The sequence below is a fragment of the Vigna unguiculata genome, chromosome 10 (assembly GCF_004118075.2).
Source record: "Vigna unguiculata cultivar IT97K-499-35 chromosome 10, ASM411807v1, whole genome shotgun sequence".
Lineage (NCBI taxonomy): Eukaryota > Viridiplantae > Streptophyta > Magnoliopsida > Fabales > Fabaceae > Vigna > Vigna unguiculata.
This window is the reverse complement of record NC_040288.1, coordinates 39503642-39524010: the sequence shown is the minus strand read 5'-3', so window position 1 is coordinate 39524010 and position 20369 is coordinate 39503642. Positions and strand designations below refer to the sequence as shown.

General features: G+C 32.3%; 3 protein-coding genes across 3 annotated transcripts; 1 reads left to right on the top strand and 2 right to left on the bottom strand.

Moving 5' to 3' along the window:
* Positions 1–1432: 1432 nt before the first annotated feature.
* Positions 1433–6984, bottom strand: LOC114166728 (IAA-amino acid hydrolase ILR1-like 4). The gene is made up of 5 exons (XM_028051514.1): positions 6574–6984; positions 3854–3979; positions 3120–3434; positions 2373–2501; positions 1433–2056 (listed from the first exon to the last, which is right to left on the bottom strand). The coding sequence occupies exons 1-5, from the start codon at positions 6922–6924 to the stop codon at positions 1649–1651; spliced, it is 1329 nt and encodes a 442-aa protein (XP_027907315.1). The 5' UTR covers positions 6925–6984; the 3' UTR covers positions 1433–1648.
* Positions 6985–14530: 7546 nt separating this feature from the next.
* On the top strand, positions 14531–19473 carry LOC114167652 (anoctamin-like protein At1g73020). Its single transcript, XM_028052765.1, has 16 exons — positions 14531–15197; positions 15438–15507; positions 15650–15765; positions 16016–16142; positions 16227–16327; positions 16422–16513; positions 16612–16716; positions 16831–17100; positions 17439–17571; positions 17637–17750; positions 17874–17941; positions 18040–18167; positions 18346–18428; positions 18511–18618; positions 18963–19121; positions 19212–19473. The coding sequence occupies exons 1-16, from the start codon at positions 15024–15026 to the stop codon at positions 19335–19337; spliced, it is 1974 nt and encodes a 657-aa protein (XP_027908566.1). The 5' UTR covers positions 14531–15023; the 3' UTR covers positions 19338–19473.
* A 162-nt stretch (positions 19474–19635) lies between these two features.
* LOC114167653 lies at positions 19636–20290 on the bottom strand. Its single transcript, XM_028052766.1, has one exon. It carries the CDS (start codon positions 20255–20257, stop codon positions 19922–19924), a length of 336 nt encoding a protein of 111 aa, XP_027908567.1. The 5' UTR covers positions 20258–20290; the 3' UTR covers positions 19636–19921.
* Between the last annotated feature and the right edge of the window lie 79 nt (positions 20291–20369).

Genomic DNA, 20369 nt, shown 5'->3' with positions numbered 1-20369 from the left:
TAATTTTATTAGCAATTATAATTCATCATGATATTTCCATACTACCTTGGCAACATTGTGCTGGTATTTATAATGACAGAATGAATCAAATGAAAGTGTGGAATGACAGAATGGTGTTTGAAAAACTTGGGAAAGGAAACACAACTCTTTCTGCTGTCTTTAGCCTACTCTGAAACCAAATCAAATGAATCAATATGTTTTTATTTATTATAAAATAAGTTTGTTTTATTTTAGTTTTTTGTTAAAAAAATATTTTGACTTTCATATTTTAAAATTAAGAAATAATTGTTACTTCCCCCAATTCAATAAAAACTTTAAAGTGATATTTTTGTGTACAATAACCACTTTTTCATCATTATAATTCTTCATTGTCATAAGTTCACAAAATATACTTCTGAAATGCTCAAAATAGGAAGCGTCACAAACTAAAAGAAAATTAAGAAAAGCCCAACAATAGAAAAATAATTATTTGATAATTAATATATTCATATTTTAATTAATTTTTATTTAATATATATATATATATATATTATTAAATGAGTTATACGATGAGTATATTTTTAAGAATATCAAAGTATAACTTTTTCAAATTTAAATGAAAAAATATTATTTGACGCCACTTTTTCTATTTATATTTATTTGATAATTTTTTATAATAAAATATTATGTCAGAATAATGTAAATGAAAATAACAATTTATAAAATTGTAATTTGAATGTAACAAAAGAATAAATTTTAGAAAACATTGACTAATTTTGGATACAAGATGGAAAAATTTTAAATACAATAACACGACCTGCAATAAAAAGAGTGTCCTTACAATTTTGTTTTACATGAACTAAAAGCAAACCAACACAGAAAGTAAAAAAGAAATTCACAACCCATCTACCCTATATACCATTACATAACCTATTTAAATTTTAAATAATTTTTTATTAATTAACTTAAATATAATTTTTTTTATTGAAATGAAGTTGTTATTATTTACTAAAAGTGAATTGCAAAAATGTGTTAATTAAATTTTATCATTTATTTATTTTATATTAACCAGGTTTTTTTTTTCATAATTAATTACATTTTATAGTGGAGTATATGAAACAAATAGTAACATTTTCTTTTTCCTCATTATAAAAAATATAAATTCACTTTAAAATGTGTTGATTATCTTTTATTCTTTATTTATGAATAAATTAATAACGAGATATTTATTCATTCTTTCCTCAAATCCCACCCCTTATCCCTTCTTTCATCTAGAAATATTAATAACAAAATAGTTTTACAAAACTGATTATTTCGAGACATAATTACTCCACTTTGCACACATTCAAGTACTAAATTAGAATCTTCATATGTTGAAGAACTACACTAACACTCAGTAGACCCAGATGACAAATGTGACAACTTTGAATGGAAGCAAGAAGAAGGGTAAAAGTTCACAAGAAAAAATTGGTAGTTTATTAAAATGTAAAACAGCTTTATTTTCTTAGCTCATGCATAAACTCAACACCAGGTTTAATAAAAATTTAAATACAAACCAGTTCATAATGTCATTGCTACAAGAAACAATATATATATGTATATATATATATATTGCTATTATTTTAGTGACTACTAACGGTCATTTTTTCCAACAAAAAGTAAAGTTCTGTTACAATTCATCATGATATTTCCCCTCTGCAGGGGCTATGTCCTGCGGATTTTTCAGAAGATAACTAACAGCTAATGAGGCATGAAGTGCAGCTCCATAAGGAAGAACATCTTCATTGACTTTGAAATAGGGTGAGTGTACCTGCTCAAGTTTTTCATGTGAAGCATTCTGCATTCCAACCATGAAAAAGTAGCCAGGTATAACCTCTTGATAGAATGAAAAGTCTTCAGCTCCCATCAATGGTTGCATGTCATTTACTTTATCCACGCCAAGCAAATTCCCTGCAACACTCCGAAAATGTTGATGCAAGTCATCATCGTTTATGGTTACGGGAAAGAAAGGATTCAGGTCTTGAAGGAAGTTCACTGTTGCATTGCACCTCTGCACAGCAGCTTGTGCAATCACAACCTGCATAAACGAATCAGCCTTAGCATCTGCCAATGAAAACTGTATGATGTGAGTGAATCCATTTTCTTAGTTGAAATTATCATGTAAAGGTGTTTCTTATTTTTATTGTAACACGTTTCTGTTGATAATTACAAGTGCATTCAAGAGCATACGTTGACTTTAATATAAAAGGAGAAACCTAACTAATTTTATTTGCTGATCCTATAATTACAATTCAGAAATGTACTAACAAGACTAAAAACAAAAACAAATTCTGAACATTTTCGTTCTTTTAGTTTATGCATACAAAAAAATGTTATTCTTCTCCATGACATACCTGCTCAATGCGGTGTCTTAATTGCTGGAAGCTTTCTTTTGAAAAAGCTCGGAAGGTGCCACCGATCGTGACAGAATCTGGAATGATATTGAATGCACTACCTCCTTGGAATTTTCCTACAGTCACAACCTGTGCGGAGATGCTTTCTATTTTAGGAAGGCACAGAGGATTCAAATCAAATTCCTTCTCGAAACAGCACTTCGTAATATTTAATAAGTAAAAATCACAAACCCTTTAAATCCACTCTCATCAAAAGTTACTCTCTATAGCACAGCCCTTACTCTCTACAATCCAAACCCAAGTTTAAAATCAGCTGCCATTAAATTTTAACATTTGGAAAGAGAAAAAAACTACCAGGATAAATTTTCTCTTCAAGGTTTTTGCACCTGCATCAATGTCATGAGAACCTCTTCTAGTATTTAGTACAAGAATATATACATATCTAAGGTGTCAAAAAAGTGACCAAAAGGTAGAATTGGTACTTTCAAAGTTTATGTGGATAACAGAAGGAAAAGTTTACTTAAATGACAAGGCAAGTTTGATTGAAGTGTAAGCAATAAGTTTCTAGCTCAATCACAAATTTTGCATAGCCTTGGGTTCAGAAAACACTATAAATTCTTTTATTTAGCAATCAAATAAGAACATCACTAATTAAGTGGGAGCTTTGCGTTTTAAATCTCAGTTGTAAGCATAAATGAGTAGTTGGTGGCAAGGGAAAAGGAAGAAATGAAGTTGAAGCGAACTTACCTGGGAATCCAGAGGGTCAGCCTCGCGAGAAACAAGATTCTGTAAGCTAATTATAACATTAGAAGTTGCCAATATAGGGTCTATAGATTGTTGAGGAATAGCTGCATGACCTCCTTTTCCCCTTATTATAGCTTCAAAAAAACCATTTCCTGCCAACATTGGACCAGACCTAGAGCCCACTTCACCTAATGGGAAGTCACGTGACACATGCAATCCAAAAATAGCTGTAACATTTTCTAAGGCTCCAGCCTCCACAATTTTCTTGGCTCCCCCACCTCCTTCCTCTGCTGGTTGGAAAACAAGAACTACAGTTCCCTATTTAGACATCAAAATAGTGAAATTATCATGGATGCATGACAGGGTGAAAACAAGAGAACACGACAACTAACTGAAATTTCATAATAAAGAAGCAGATGTGGGAGACTGTCCTTGTCAAGTAGAATGATATAGTAGCCAACTTTCTTTAACTTTTCATTCACAAATACCTTATAAACAGAGCACATGCTTGATACTGACATGATTGGAATCATAAAACAAAAAGGTTTGCATAAAAGAAACATATAAAATCATTAAGAGGGCCAAATTTCTTGAGCATATGACAAACTGGACAGCAATGAGTAGTGATCATATGTTTTAAACGGAGATAAGAAGTTCAGTGTCTGCAAAAGTAAGCAAAACCACAAAGCAGAAGATCCAGGAATCGAAAATAAAGAAGTCAATATAAAAAGTCAAACTTGTATCTCTTTTTCATGATGTTTAAGAATCTTCGCAGCACCGAGAAGCATAGCCACATGAGCATCATGACCACAAGCATGCATCTTTCCAGGTACTTTACTCTTGTGCTCCCACTCCACCATTTCCTAAAGTTATATACAGTAATAAGTCAATGAAAAAAGCACAAAACATTACAAAATTTTGAGAAAAGGCAAGCAAAAACTCTTTTGTTGTCTTATCCCATAACCAACCGATAGAAGTAAAACCATCATAATTCAAAAGTCAAGAGTGTTGGAAAGGAATCACACACACAGAGAGAAGAAGAATATTACAGAAGTAAGTTTTTGTATTGATTATGTACACACACATATGCGCACCTATATCACACTTACAAAAAATTACAATCTGTTCATTACTCTAACTAACTCATAACATAGTTAACTACAATAGATATTTGAATTATCTAATAACATTCCCCTTTAATTCAAATGATTCAAGGAGACAATTCCTAACATATCTCTTAGCTCTCTGAACCTTTCCCCATGCCTTTGTAAAGATACCTGCTACTCATAATTTTGTTATGTGGTGTTCTCGAATCAGTCTCCCATTAATCAATTGATCTTTGAGGAAGTGAAATATTATTTCTGTGTGTTTACTCCTCGCATGTGCTGCTGGATGTTTTGCTAAGTCAATTGTTGATTTGTTATCTACAAATAGCTCGACTTCTCCTAAGTTCTTCACTTTGATCTCTTGCATTAATGTAAGCCACACAAGCTTGACAAGCACTCATTGAAGCTCACATGAGGATAGGACCACCACGGATTCCTTTTATGAGCACCAAGAGGTTGGTGCTTATCCACACATAAAAACATAACTAGCAGTACTCTTTGGATCAGATTTATAACCATATCAATCAGAGTTAGAGTACCAAAGCAATTCAATTTCTGAGTTATCACTTCCTTTAGGAAATAGAATTCCGTAATCCAAGGTTCCTTTCACATAACACATTACCATTGATTACCAATAAGTGAGCTTTCCTTCGTGTCTCCATGATTTTGTTCATTAAGCCAACATTAAATGCTAAGTCAGGTATAGTATTGCATTAAGTGATCCAACAATTAGTTTGAAGCAGGTAGGATAAATAAGTTCCTTAGTCCCTTTTTTTTCAAGTATCAATCTAGATGCAGCTGGTTTGACAGTGAAGTTGCACTTAAACATGTTGAATGTCTTTAATAAGTCAGAGCATATTGAGTTTGAGGCATCACAATACCATTCCCTGTTGTTTTATATTCAGTGCCAAGGAAATAAGACAAAGGCTCCAGATCACTCCTTTCAAACTCTTTAATCATCTCTTGCTAAAAAAAGGTCTTTAATCTCCCCTTGATTGCTACCTGTCACCAATAAGTCATCTACATAGAGACAAACAATTAACAAATCTGTATCAGTGACCACATCCAAGACCTTTACAAACACTCCATGCTCAGATATGCATTTAACAAAGCCTATTTGGCTAAGAAAATTACCTATTCTCTTGTAGCAAGCCCTTGGGGCTTGCTTAAAAAAGCCTTCCTCGATTTGTATACTTTCTCTTCCTGTCCCAATATCTCAAAGCCTACAGGTTGAATCACATACACTTCCTCATCTAGCAGTACATTTAAGAAAATCAATTTCACATCTAATTGATGCATAGACCACTTTCTTAAATTTGCTATATCATCCATAAATTTCACTCTTTCTAATATTGTAACATGTGCAAAGACCGCCCCATGGTCAACTTTCAGCCTTTATAAAAAATCTTTGACTACTAGTCTGGCCTTATATTTGATCACTTCATCACTTAGATTCACTTTCACTTTATACACCCACTTTAACACTATAGGTTTCTTTCCATAAGGCAAACTGACAAGTTCCCATCTTTCATTCTTTTCAACAGAACTCAATTCTACTTCCATTGCATTGACCCATTTAGGCTCTTGCATTACTTTCCCAAAACTGATTGAACCAGATTCAAAAATGGTGCATAGCGCACCAATTCTCCTTCTGAACCAGCAGCAGAATCTTGCATCATTTCATAGTCATATCGGGCTGATGCTGGAGCTGGTTGATCTCCTCAATCCAGTTGCTGTGTCAGTTTCATGTTCATCAAGACTGTTAAGATCTATTAGCATCGCATGATCCCTTCTCAGCTTCGGTGTTCCAATCACAACATCTCTAGTGATTAAAGATAGCATTCATCTTCACCCACCAGTCTTCATAGTTCTTCTTGCCAAACAACGGTAAGACTGCTGGAACAACACCACTTGAACCCACTATGATTCACCACTTGAACTCTGCAAAGACTCACAGCAGAGGAATGCCCAAGACAGAGATAAACCACACTTTAATCACGCAGCAGAACTCTCACACTTTAGTGGGTAATTCATGCACACAAATTTGTTGGGAAAGGAATAACACACACGGAACAAGAAGAAGATTTATGTATTGATTTTGTACAGACACACGTATTGTACAGAGAAATGGTGTTTCTATCACACTTACCAAAATTTACAATCACCCCATACCTCTAACCTACTCAGAACATAATTTATTTGGATTATACAATAACAAAAAGCACAATAAAACATTTATATGCAAGTTTTTAAGAAAAGGCAAGGATTTCCTTCAAATTCTCACTATCAAGAAAAAACTGCCACCAAACTGTCTAACCATAGAAATCAAGAATACGCAGAAGTTATGTGACCTGCATGGGGAGAGCATCCATATCAGCTCTGATAGCAACAAAAGGCGATCTTCCAGTCCCAATGAAGCCAATTATACCAGTTATTGCAAGTGGGTGTTTATAGGGTATACCCAGTTGATCCAATTCTGCTCTAATCAATTTACTGGTCTCAAATTCCTCATAACCCAATTCTGGATTCTCGTGAATCTTCCTTCTGATTCCTACCATATAGTCAAATACCTCAGGCTTCTTGGCAGCATCTAGAAAGTTGATAGGGGGTTCTGTGGATGAATCTGTTAACGAGAAGATGCGAGGTGTTGCAGCAAAAACGTGAAAAACAATGAACAAAGAGACCAAGTTGAAGAAATTCATGGTGAATGGGTGTGAGCAAGAATAACAATGAACCCAAGTAGATGACAAACAGGGAGTGATCAGAACTCTTATATTAAAATTTGGAAAACTTGAATAAACAATAAAATTTTATAATAATTAAAATAAACACAGTAATATGAAAGTATTTAAAAATAAATAGATATAATTAGTCGGATGACACCCACTTTTGTTCGGTCAATTGGTATTTATCTTTGAAAAATTGTCTTAATCAAGTTTTTTCAAACAAAAATATTAAAGATCGTTAACTTAATTTTCATTATTTTAATCACTAAATTTTAATATAAATATTAATACTTAATTTTGTAAATTATTTTAAATATTTTAATATATGATATTAATAACATTTTATTTTAAATGATTTAATTGAGATATTTTTTCAAAAATTTTTCTCAATTAATAATTTTTTAACGAGTATTAAAAACAGGTATCGCGTCAATAATTAAAACAAATAAAGTCTCAATAATTAAAACAAATAAATAATGTAAAAACTTACTTTCTTCAAATTCTATCCATTCAATATAAGCTATTTACATCAACAATGACTGCAGGAACTACACAGATTGAAAATTGTAGACCACAAAGGGTTAAAATATTAAAATTTAAAAAATGCTTCACAATAATAATAATAAAAAATGCTTCACAAAAAATGCTTCTCAAGTTTCAGCGAAATTTGGAATTAGTCTATCATCAAAATTTTTGATCAATTTAATCCTTATCTTTCAAAATGCATGAATTTAGTCCTTTTAACTAAATTTTGTTAAGTTTATCTGACATTTCAAGCGCATTTTATGATAGTATTTAAATTATTTACACTGTTTGACACATTTTTGCTTCAATGTTAACTTAAATACTATCATGAAATGTGCTTGAAACGTCGTATAAACTTAAAAAAATTTGGTTAAAAGGACTAAATTCAAACATTTTGAAAGATGAATGACTAAAATGATATAAAGTTTTGATAAAGGACTAATTTCAAAATTCACTTAAACTTGAGGGACCCAAAACATATTTAATCCTTATTTCTGTATAATACTTACATATGTTTCTGTCATCCTCCTTTTTTCACTCTTATTTTAAGGAAAAAATGGAAAGAGAGGCGAAAGAGAAAGAAAAAGAAAAAGAAAAGTTAAAGAAATTTTAACCCTTTTCGTAATAAATAAAGAGAAACTGTTAAATTAAATATATCACAAAGTGATGAATATGAGATTTTACAGAGCTTCTCCATGCCATTTCCACAAACTTTGGAATTTGAGAAACAGAGTTATTTTGACTAATATTAATTTTAATATAAATACTGATAAAAATTTGTGGCTGAAGTTTCCTAGGAATCCAATGAACAGTAACAGATAACAGCCACATCATAAATGAATTTTCTCTGCACATTTGGCAGCTTTTAATTACACATAACATAAACATTCTCCACATTTATGTGAGTTTGAATAGCTACATATATATACCAATTTTCTTTTGTGACAGATTAAATTTTTGTTTAATTAGGATTTCATTTATGTCTTAGCTCATAAGTCTCTTTCATGGGGAGAAATTAAATGCACCTCTGTATAATTTTTTTTAAAAAACTACATATTGGATTGGGTTTTTTCTGAAATCCATAAATCAATTAATATTTGTTGAATGTAATTTTGATTGTTTAATTTTTAATCATGTATTGATTCAAATTGAAAACGTTTTTTTCTTTTTTTTCTTCATTCTCGTGGATACCATCTTCTCTTTCATTTCTCTTTCTAAATTTTCTTTTCTTCATTTGTTTAGAATTTTTCATTTCGTTTCTTTTTTTTCCTTCTCTAGTTTATAGTAATTAGTAAGTTTGAAATCATTCATAACCGACAAAAAAAATAAATATAACTTTTTGTTTTAGAATGTTTTTATTCTTTTTTCTGTTTGTGTTATGGTTGGGGAAAGTGACATTTTCAATTAATTTGTATCCTTGAAATTCAGTTTTAATTGGTTATAAATTCTAGAACTCCAAGGTCTTGAAATTCTTTAATTATTTCATGTGTTTTTATTTTTTTAAACTTCATTTTCTTAAAGGTAAGTAGAGTTTTCTCGTTTTTTAAATTTGATTATGTTAAGACTAGATTGAATCTCAAATTGAAGAAATGAAAAAAGGTTAATTTGTTAACTTTAGTTAAAGTTGTTAAAATTTATTAAAATTTTATATTAAGTAAAGTTTTATTTTAAAACTTAAAGTCTTCACAAGATTTGTATCATTTTCTTTTTAGATTTTCTTTTACGAGTTATGTTTGAGAACGAGTGAAACTTGATATCAATACGTATCCTTATTTATTATAGCAAAGTAATTTATATATTACAAGCTGTTTTAGACTTGTTGCAGTATAATAAAGTAACATCATAATATATTATATGAAGATTATGTTAAATATTATTAATTTATTTCAATATTTTTATATTTGTAATTTTAATTTATTATAATAAAATTATAACTATATTTTACATATTTATTTTTAATGTTTGAAATTAAACAATTAATGAGAATTGATTAATATTATTAATAAGTATATAGACCTTAAAATTTATATATATATTTGTAATTTTATTTATATTTGTTTGAAATAAAGACCAGTAGTTATGTTTAAGTGTATAGAATATAGTTCATTGTTTCAAAAAGAAAATGTATTGTATTTATTGACAGATATTTTCATTTTGTAAATTTATTGACGACTATATTTGTTCGTAATATTGTGAGAATTAATTATCAACGAAATTATCAGTCAATAAATGGTTTTCTCATTTATCCATAAATATTATTGGTAATGTTTTCTATTGACAATTATTTTTTCCGTCCAAAAAAGACATTCACTAACTAATGTTTTTTATCTTCAAAGAATTTCAGCTGTCAATAATACCGATTACTTTTGTGGTGGTAGATTAATGTAGTATATTGCTTACAAAAGGAATTCTTACTAAATAAATAATATGTGTATTTAATATGCATATATTAGTAAATTCAACAAGGGAATTCCGATTAGATTACTTAACAAAACCCTACTAAGGAAATTATACAAAAATTATAAAAAGTAAAGTTTATTTTACTTTTATTTTTAATTGTAACATCCCATTTTAAATAGATAATTCCAATTTAAATAAACACCATATATATATATATATATATATATATATATATATATATATATATATATGTATATATATATATATATATATATATTAAATATTTAGAGAGTGTGGAAAGACGGAATATGACGTACACAGTACCCCAACATATCCATAATAAAAGGAAGTGGCTCCACAGGCCTAAACGAGGTACAAAAACTTGCCAAGAGCGAGAGAAACTACTACTACTACTAAACTCCAAACGCTAAGACCCCCATAGTGAGCCTGATAGTCGTCCAAGATATCATCAAACCGCAGCATCTCTATTATCACCACTGCCAGGTTCTCACATCTGCTCACATCAACAAGGTTGATGATCATCGCAAAGGAAGAAACCACACACAATCATACAAACAAGCGAAAGGGTAAGCTAGTGTAACAGATCCTTATATTATAACACTCAGCAGGTAAATTTAAAACCAATCATAATTAACAAACATCCACACATGATATACCCAAACCACTTAGGGCTTTTAAACTTGACTAATCCGGATACATACGATGAGGCACCACCACCAAACTGTGAAATTATGTCCTAGCAGTGAGGCATCACCACGAGGCCTTCGCGGAATTACATCCTTACATGAGGCACCACCACGAGACCTCCGTGGAATTACGTCCTGGCCTTGAGGCACCACCACGATACCCCCGTAGAATTAGTCCTTATGTTGAGGCACCACCATGAGCTATCACCCCGAGGTCCATGGAATTAAGTCCAATAGATGAGGCACCACCATTGACTCCCCCCCTAAGAGGGTCCATAGAATTACGCCCATACGATGAGGCACCACCATTGACTCCCCCTAAGAGGGTCCATGGAATTAGGTCCTATTGTTGAGGCACCACTGGGGACTCTTCCAAGAAGGGCCCGCAGAATTACGTCCGTAAGATGAGGCACCACCACGAGCCCCGCTACAAGGGTCATGGAATTATGTCCTAAACCACCCTTACCCATACATTATCAATCAATCATGAAATTCCTATGCATACCCTTAACATGTCATTTAGTATGAGTGATCAACCATCAAATATATCTCATGCCAAGCTCATTTTCAATTCATTTGTTCTCACCCATAACATACATAGCACATGCATATCCACCCCCTTTGTACTTAATAAGTCAATGAACCAGCCAATCAAACAACCATCAACATTCAAGAGACAAAGCATAGCAAAAACCCAAAAGAGGTCTCGCTCAAGCTGGAGTCCTTGCTCATGCGAGAAGAGTGCTCTCGCTCAAACAGCAGACTCTCGCTTAGGCGAGACTGCAACAGTGGCTCCGGGAAAATGTCGTGAGCTCTCGCTTAGGCGAGACTGTTCGTCGCTCAAAAATACAGCAGCTCGCCTAGGCGAGCGCTCGAGCAAAAACCTGAGCGAGTTCCCGCTGTTCTCGCCTGGGCGAGATGAGCTCGCCTAGGCGAGTATATAAGTTTCCACCACTGTTCCACGCATGCTCAAACACAGACTCACTCATGATAGCACCCAAGGCATTTTTACATCATCATAAGCAACATGCTAGCACCAGAACTCGAAACAGAACCAACACATACAAAAGTGAATCAAAACGCGAAGTCTAGCTTCCCTTACTTGGAGAGGGCTTATACGGGACCTCGACACCAACTACGGAGTGCAACAGTTCGAGAAGTGGTTTCAGAAAATGGAAGAACAGCGGGGCAAAGGAAGAACAAAGTTATTATGGAACCCTAGAAGGAAGAACACGAAAATAAGCTTTAGGGAGTACAGGTACGAGCTTGAGAAACACTTACACGGAGCGAAAACAAAGCTGAGCTAGAGAAATCTTTGGCCAAGATCGGAGTCAAGCCCTAGCAGAGCGTCCTGAAAGGAAGGGGGCAACGTTTAGGGTTCTATTTTGCAAGAAATGAATCAGAATTGGAAACCCTAGCAGCTTTAGGGCCTTAGCACCCTATGGGCCAGCCCTTAGGCCCAACAGATTAAGGCCAACCCTTAAACATTAGGGCAGAAATAAAACTGGGCCTTACATTAATTCATATATTGCATTTATTATGAAAGAAATTAATGAGTTTTTTTTTCATTTTTGGAAACGACATCTATATTAAATAATATGGTTAAATATGTTCTTGATCCTTAAACTTGAAGTGGATTTTGGAATTAGTCCCTTTCAAATTTTTGGACTAATTTAGTCATTCATCTTTCGAAATACGTGATAACGTGAATTTAGTCATTTTAATCAAATCTTGTGTTAAGGTTATTTAACATTTCAAACGCAAACGCATTTCATAATAGTATTTGAATTAACATTAAAACAAAAATATGTAAAACAATATAAACAAGTCAAATACAATAATCAGATACGTACAAAACATCAAATAAATATAATAAAATATGATTAAAATGACTAAATTCACGTATTTCAAAAGATAAATGACTAAATTGATCCAAAATTTTAAAATTGACAAATTCTAAAATTGACTGAAAGTTAAGAGATAAAAACGTATTTAACACTAAATAATATTCATCTCTGAAAAGCATACAAGATAGCATAATATAAAATGTACATGTTCAAAATAGAAAAATAAAATAAAATAAAATAAAACTTAAAAAGAAAACACGATGGTATAATTCATAATAAAATAAATGTATTAAATTTTATTTTAAATACCAATGCATAAAGTCATTTTTCAAACAACTCATTAAAAACGTGTTACATTCTGTAGTGTGAGTTTTTAAAATACTTCCAAGTCTTCTCTCATTGAATAAAAAACATAAAAACATGTGATTTACTCCATTTTGGCCGGAGCCATACACATTAAATAACCCATTTTTAAGAACAATTTATTCCAAATAAAGTCATAAAGAAAATAATGATAATTAGTGAATGAAAAATAATATAAAAATTGAGAAGAAAAAGATGAGGTAAAAAGATTAATAACAAGGAGCACGAAGAAATCTCACAATCCAGTTTTGTAATATTAAAATTAATCAACAAATTAAGAACTCATATAGTATTTAAAAAAGTGTAGAGAAAAATATTTTAAAATTGAGGTTATAAGATAGTATCACTTTTTTTCCTCATCTTTCTTTCACTCTTTTTCTTTTCTTTTTTTCTTCTACTTTTCCTTTTGTCTAAACTAAGATTCTTTTTGAACGTGTACATGATTCATAAAGGGAACAACCATGACTCATGCAAGCATATTATACTATTGCTAAATCTATTTGGATTTTCTATTGAGATTTTTTTGCTATATTTCAACTAAAATAAACTAAATTTTCAGACATTAAGATGAATCGATTAAAATGTAAGATTTAAGATTTAAGGTTGAATTTCAAGATTTTGAGATTAAAATTGTTCTTGGTGTTTTAAATTTAGTTTTGAGAAACTAAAGTTCTACTTGAATAGATTTGAGAGACTAAAATATTTTTTTAATATAAAATACTGAAAATATATATTTCAAATTTCAAAGACATGAATAAACCAATACTTAGTTACATAGTTAAACTATATATTAAATCATAATTTATTATAGATCTATAAATTACCTATATAAATTTTATGATTAATCTGTGGAATTAAATTTATATTCTATATTTAACTTTGACTTAACATGAAAATTAAATAAAATATGAAATTATATATTGTTAAACTATTCCACCATACACCAGAATAAAAGTATAGGTTACAGTTTATGGTAGCTTAAATACTGTCCATGTTTATTGAAAAAACTAAAAAAAGAATTCATGTGGACATTTTATCTCCCATACTATAAGGAGAAGAGAAATTTATTCTTAAAATTGGAAGTTATCATTTATAATTTTAAATTTGAAAATATGTTTAATTTTTATTATCCAATAAAGATAAATATTTTTTAATATCATATTTTCATTTTTTAATAATTAATTATCAATGTTTAATTTTTGTTTACATTTATGTTTATATATATATATATATATATATATATATAATATAAAAGTAATGTTTGGAAGAAAATTATTTACTTCATGCATCTTGTTTTTATATATTAAGAAATTATTTTTAATTTGCGTCTCGGTGATTAAAACAGTGATTATGACAAGGAAATTTATTATAGATGATAGGTTAACAAATAAAAAAAATATATAAATCACAACTCGCTTAAATTAAATATATATATATATATATATATATATATATATATTAGTTGAGATGATAACATTAGTTATAATCATTTTTAACTTGTTTTTAAATAATGAATATATAAAATAATAAGTGTGGTAAAATTCTAGAACTAAAGTCTTAAATTTTGTAGTCTTGATTTATAGCAAAAGAAAAAGAAGATGTCTTGATATCTATTATTTTGAACCGAGATAATTAATGTAAGGAAAAACTACAAAAAAAAAAATGTAGAATGGATAAGAAAGTTCAAATAAATTGTATGCACTGAGAGAAAGAGTATATAATTTGGGAGAACTTTTTGAAAAAATAAAAAATAAAAAAGCACAAAATAGCAATGTTTGTGTGTCTGTCTCTCCCTCATGAGAGGTTTTTGGGACACCTTCCTCAAATTTGTTCAAATCCTCCTTCATCATCCTATTTTTCTTTTTTCTGTCATTTTCCTCACGTTTTAGTTTGTGTTTATAGTATTCAATTCAACCGTTTCCTTTGGAATTCTCGCAATTCGGGTTTGTTTGAACCCACACATACTACACATTGTCTTAATTTTCCATCCCCTGGACGGTGACACCTTTTTCAACGCAATACACCCATTCCTCCTGGGAATTCTTCATCTTTATGTCATTTTTTAAAAATCTTTTTGGCCAAGACTGGATCTTTCTGGTGCCCATTTGAAGCTTTGCTTTGCTTTTGAAACAAAGTCCATAATTTGGCTGTTTGAATTGGCGAAGGGGGTAAGGGGTGGTGGATTTGTTTTTATTTGGCTCTTCTCACTTGCATTGGGTCAGTGAGGTTAAAGATGAGCGAGGATGAAAATGAAGAACGTGTTTTTGAGATGGGGGTGGTGATTCCTAGGAGAGTGATTCAGGAGGAAGACAAATCATGTGACTGTGCACACGTCCTTGTAAAGGAGTTTGAGAAGGTGGGGTTTGAAGTTGAGAGAGTTATTGGCATTGCAGATGAGTTCATCAAGGTTAGGTTTTTCTCATTTCTTCTGTATGTTTCATTCATGTCAGTCACTTTCATCCAATGCTATTCTTCTATTCTTTACAGTTCGTATCTTGAATTCTTTTTTTTCCTATTTGGTATGCATAAGAAAATCCTTTCTGTTAATCTTTTTCAATCTTTTTCATCAGTGTTGTAGTATAATCAGTTTTCTTTGTCTAATTTAAGTTTTTTGATGAGTGGCTAAAACTTATTTGTATTTGTTAAGTTGGCTGCACCTTTGGAAACATTGGGGAGGGCTGCAGCTGAACTGCAAATCAAGAAACGGACTCATATTGGTATATTGCAAAAATCCCACAAAGGGGATATCTGTTATGCCTATTACTATTTTAAGTTCACTATGTCAAATGGTGGTAACCAGCATGTGACTGGTTATGCAATTCCTATGCTGGTGTTAATGTGTCTTGTAATAAATGGCAGGTATGGATTTGCAATTTGAGGTGGAGGAGGTCGAAGCTTTTGTGAAACAACCGGATGGTTCCATTTTCAGTTGGTGTGAGCGTTTTCAGTGCTACTGTCACTTAATATATGGAATAGTGAGTTTTTTCCGTAGCTATCCTTTGTGTCAATGAGTCAAAATTTCTCTTTCTCTATTATGTTTGTTAGCTAGCTCCACACATACCGCTTGTTGTTTCATATGATTCTCAGATTATAGGTGCCTTAGCTTTTTCTAATTCAAGAAAATGTTAGCAAAGTGCATTCTCAGATTAAGGCCATGCAGTCTTGTGTGAACTGCCCTATTGGCATGCCGTAACATTTTTGTTATCTTGTGACTTGAACTTGCAGGTAAACGACAGCAAGTCCGCGAAAGCCCTTAAATTTGATGGAAAAGAAATCAATTGGGAAATTGGGGAGAATCTGATTCTGAAATTGGAATCAGAGAACATTGTTAAGCAAGTCTTTCCTTTGCATGGTGTTTTTACTCACATGTGCCATCATTTTTTTCTCTAGATTAGTGTGACTTGAAGCCTGAACTAATATTGCTTTTGGTTGATAGATGAAAAAAAGAGAAAGAAGCTTCTCAGGAGTTGGGCACTTCATTGGTGGCACTTCACAAGTCAGCCAATAGATGAGATTTATACATATTATGGGGCAAAGGTTAATGTGGCCCTGACTCTATGAGCTTTATAATATTGTATGAAATTGATGTTGTCCATTCTCCTTATCCAATGAAGGAATGAATAATCTGCAGATTGCAATATACTTTGCTTTTCTTGGAATGTACACACGGTGGCTGCTCGTTCCTGCTGCATTTGGGCTTACTTTGCAATTGATAGATTTTGGGTGGGCCAATCTATCTGTTGGTTTTTGTTTATACTACAACTTCTTCTTTAGTTTTTGCATCTAGTTAAGCAGTTTTAGGACTTCTTATTACCTTTTAGGCCATTGAAATTGGTGTTGCTCCCTGTCTTCTTTATCATGGTGATACTTTGGGCTATAATGTTTTCTCAGTTCTGGAAGCGTAAAAACAATGCACTTTTAGCTAGGTAATGTTTTACTTTTTACTTCTTTTGAGATCAATGCGATCAATTTTCTCTTTTACTTTCTTCGATTCTTCTGCCTTCACACCCTTTCTCTTGTGTTTTGGTGTTGTGTTGCAGATGGCCTATTAGTTCTGTAGATACAACTGATGGAGGATACAAGATCACTGGCAGAAAGGAAAGCACCTGGCAGCCCCCAATGGAACTCATGAAAGTACTTGAGTCTGATAGAATTAAAGCGAAGGAAGCATTCCAAAAATCTGAGTGGCTTGAGCGTTTCTTGCGATTCAGAAATGATACTTTTATTATCGTCACCATCATATGCCTCCAGTTACCATTTGAGTTGGCATATGCCCATCTTTATGAAATTCTTGATTCTGATGTAATTAAGTAAGAATGCATATCATCTTTATGAAATACTTTTTAGTTAATTGAATATTCTGTTATTTCAGTTTTGGAATTTCTTTCAGTATAGTTCTCTTTCCAATAATTCTATTTTTTTCTTGAGTCTCAATTAAATATCTTCTGTTGTGTTCATATAATTATTAGAGTTAGAATGACTTTGAAGTTGTGGAGTTGCATCCTATTAGAAGGGGACTAACTCTTCTCCACTAAATAATCCATAATCTGATACTAAAAAGTATCTTTGGTTAATCATATAAATTCTTATATTTAGTGGAGTAAATATTTCATTGATGAGACTCTTATATTAGTTCTGGGTTTTTCAGGTTTGCTCTCACTGCTGTTTACCTATTCGCCATTCAGTATATTACCAAGATGGGTGGCAAGCTGTCTGTCAAACTTATCATGAAAGAAAACAATGAAAACACAGAAAAACGAGCTGACAGCTTGGTCTACAAGGTAACTAATCCGAGTTTTTCCCATTGTCCTAAAAATGGAACTTAAGGGTTTACATTCTCCTGCAGGTGTTTGGTCTGTACTTTATGCAGACATACATTGGAATCTTTTATCATGCCTTGTTGCATCGCAATTTTTCAACTCTTCGTCAAGTGTTGATTCAGCGGCTTCTACTGTCCGAGGTTGTTGAGAAAAAATTTCTGTTGTCTGTGTCTCTTCCTTCTCCCATTTTCCCTTTACTTTCCTTCTGTCTAGTTTGAGGTTTTTCCTTTAACATAATGATGTAAGAGAAAACGTCTTTCCAGGTGCTGGAAAACTTATTGGAAAATTCATTGCCTTATCTCAAGTATACCTATAAAAAATACAGGGTTCGGTAAGCCTTTTCATTCCCTTGGACATGGACTATGCTAGATCTACTTTGTTTAACATGTTGCCACTATACAATTGCTAAACTATCTTTTATTTCTCAAGACATAAGAAGAGAGCGAGAGGAGAAGCAAGAGAAAAAATCCAAATTACTTCTAGAGTAGAGAAAGAATACCTTAAGCCCCCTTACTCTGCTAGCATTGGTGATGAACTTGAAGATGGATTATTTGATGGTACTTCTAAATTCATTACACTCTTGATTTTATGTGGTATTTAATTAATTTATCATATGGAATACAACTATTTTCACTTCAATATACATGTGTATATTGAAGTAGAAAATAAATAGGCTCAATTTCTTATCATATTTGAGAAACATCCAAGATTGACATTTACCTGTACTGTTTGCAGATTACTTAGAATTGGCATTGCAGTTTGGCATGATTTTGATGTTTGCTTGTGCATTTCCACCTGCATTTGTTTTTGCTGCTGTGGTATAAATGCCGTCTTCCACCTCCCTTTTTTTGCACTTGATTTTGCTTGCACTTGTTGACATCTTATTACCTTGCTGTTCAGAACAATATTATGGAAATCAGGACAGATGCTTTGAAGCTGCTAGCCATTTTGAGGCGCCCTGTTCCTCGGGCTGCTGCAACAGTAGGAGCCTGGCTTAACATATTTCAGGTATTTGTTTATTTACACTGGAATTTTGAAGGCACTTATCAATTATCTTGAACAATTCACTTACCATATTAAGAAAGAAGTTTAAGCCTAACTCGTCCTCATAAAGTAAGGTGAGAATTGCATCTACTTATATACTATAATTTATCATTATCTAATCAGTGTGTAATATCCAATGCGCTCCTCTCACGCCAGAAAATGTACGTTTTATTCATGGCATTGGATATTTGTGAATGGTCTAAAAACATATTGAAATAAATAGAAAGATTTTGAATGAGCTTTCATCTGTAAACTCTACACTTTCACGAGTCATTCGCACTGACTTGAGGGAGTTCTGAATATTGCAGTTTCTCATATTGATGTCTATATGCACCAACTGTGCCCTTTTAGCATGGCTATATGATGAGAAAGGGAAATGGAAAATAGAGCCTGGACTTGCAGCAATCTTAATCATGGAGCATGTTCTCTTGTTGATTAAGTTTGGTTTCTCTCGATTCGTTCCTGAGGTGGCTTCTTCACTTCCCATCCACAATTATTCCTTCATTTTAAAGCTCCTTTATGAAAGATAACAGGTTATAGTACTGTATTCTTTGCAGGAACCTGCTTGGGTAAGAGCGACCCGTGCAAAACGCACCACACAGGCACAGGATATGTGTTCTAAGAAGCTTCTAAGGACTATTTCTGGAGTGGACAAGAAGTTTGGAATGAAAAAATTGAACTGATGCTTTTCCAGCTTATTATTACTACTTTATTGCCACTTACACACGAGATAGTGAAAATCCGTATGCTGTATTGTATTTTATTATCTTAGTTTCTTTTCCCTTGGCTGAATTGTATATTAAGAAGGGATTTTGCTTTGATTGGCCTGTTTTGTCCCGTTTTAAATTGTAAATATTAAAACTACAAATTACTTCAACTTTTATCAAAATGTGAGTGAAAGAAATGTGTTTTAGAGAGGCATTCAAATTATGAACAAAGTAGCTGTTGTACTCTGACAGGAAAATTTTTGGCACTTGGCAGTTCAATGCAGAGAAAAATATTACTTCTTAATTCCAGATTATATTTACAGTAATACAAAAGGTATCATAACACAAATGGATGCAAGACCCTCCCAAACACAAGCATTTGATCCACCCTTGCGTTCATCACTTTAACATAAATGCACAAATTTCTATGTACAACAATTTAATGTAAAGCTCATTTTCACACTTTACCAACATTTCTTCCATTATCAAAATCCAAAACCAGTGTCTGTGATCTTGCCCTTGTGCAACAAAGTGGTATTCCATCATGTTGAATTGGTGAGTTAGCCACGAGACTTTCCAAAACTGCCACTGATTTGGCGTGCATAAGCAACAACAGCCTTAGCCCACTTCTTGATATCAGCCTTCAACTTGTTGGAATCCATGTCCTTCAGCTGCTTCCCTGGCTCTATAGACAATTCAACTGAGGAGAAAGGACGATCAAAACGCCTACGTTTTGAGTATTTCTGGCCCTTAAGGTTGGCAATGGCATTGCCACCATTCAGAGACACTGATTTCTTCACAGACATGGCTGCTGTGGGATCAGCAGCCAGAAGAACAGTGTGTGAGAGATTTTGTACCAATCGAATTATGAAACTTTGTATTGCGTCTAACATCATTTATAAGCTTAGCGAATTACACCAAGACAAGTAACGTGCTATTCCAATGCGTGTAATAATATGCTTTCATTGACTTTAGACTTTGTCAACACTTCTTTCTAAGGATTCCTTA

Coding starts and splice junctions, on each gene's coding strand:
- LOC114167652 (XM_028052765.1), top strand. CDS start 15,024: ATGAGCGAGGATGAAAATGAAGAACGTGTTTTTGAGATGGGGGTGGTG. Junction 17,751..17,873: donor AGCGGCTTCTACTGTCCGAG/GTTGTTGAGAAA, acceptor ACGTCTTTCCAG/GTGCTGGAAAACTTATTGGA. Junction 19,122..19,211: donor TCTCTCGATTCGTTCCTGAG/GTGGCTTCTTCA, acceptor TATTCTTTGCAG/GAACCTGCTTGGGTAAGAGC.
- LOC114167653 (XM_028052766.1), bottom strand. CDS start 20,257: ATGATGTTAGACGCAATACAAAGTTTCATAATTCGATTGGTACAAAAT.
- LOC114166728 (XM_028051514.1), bottom strand. CDS start 6,924: ATGAATTTCTTCAACTTGGTCTCTTTGTTCATTGTTTTTCACGTTTTT. Junction 3,435..3,853: donor ATCATGAAAAAGAGATACAA/GTTTGACTTTTT, acceptor ATGTCTAAATAG/GGAACTGTAGTTCTTGTTTT. Junction 2,057..2,372: donor TAAGACACCGCATTGAGCAG/GTATGTCATGGA, acceptor TCGTTTATGCAG/GTTGTGATTGCACAAGCTGC.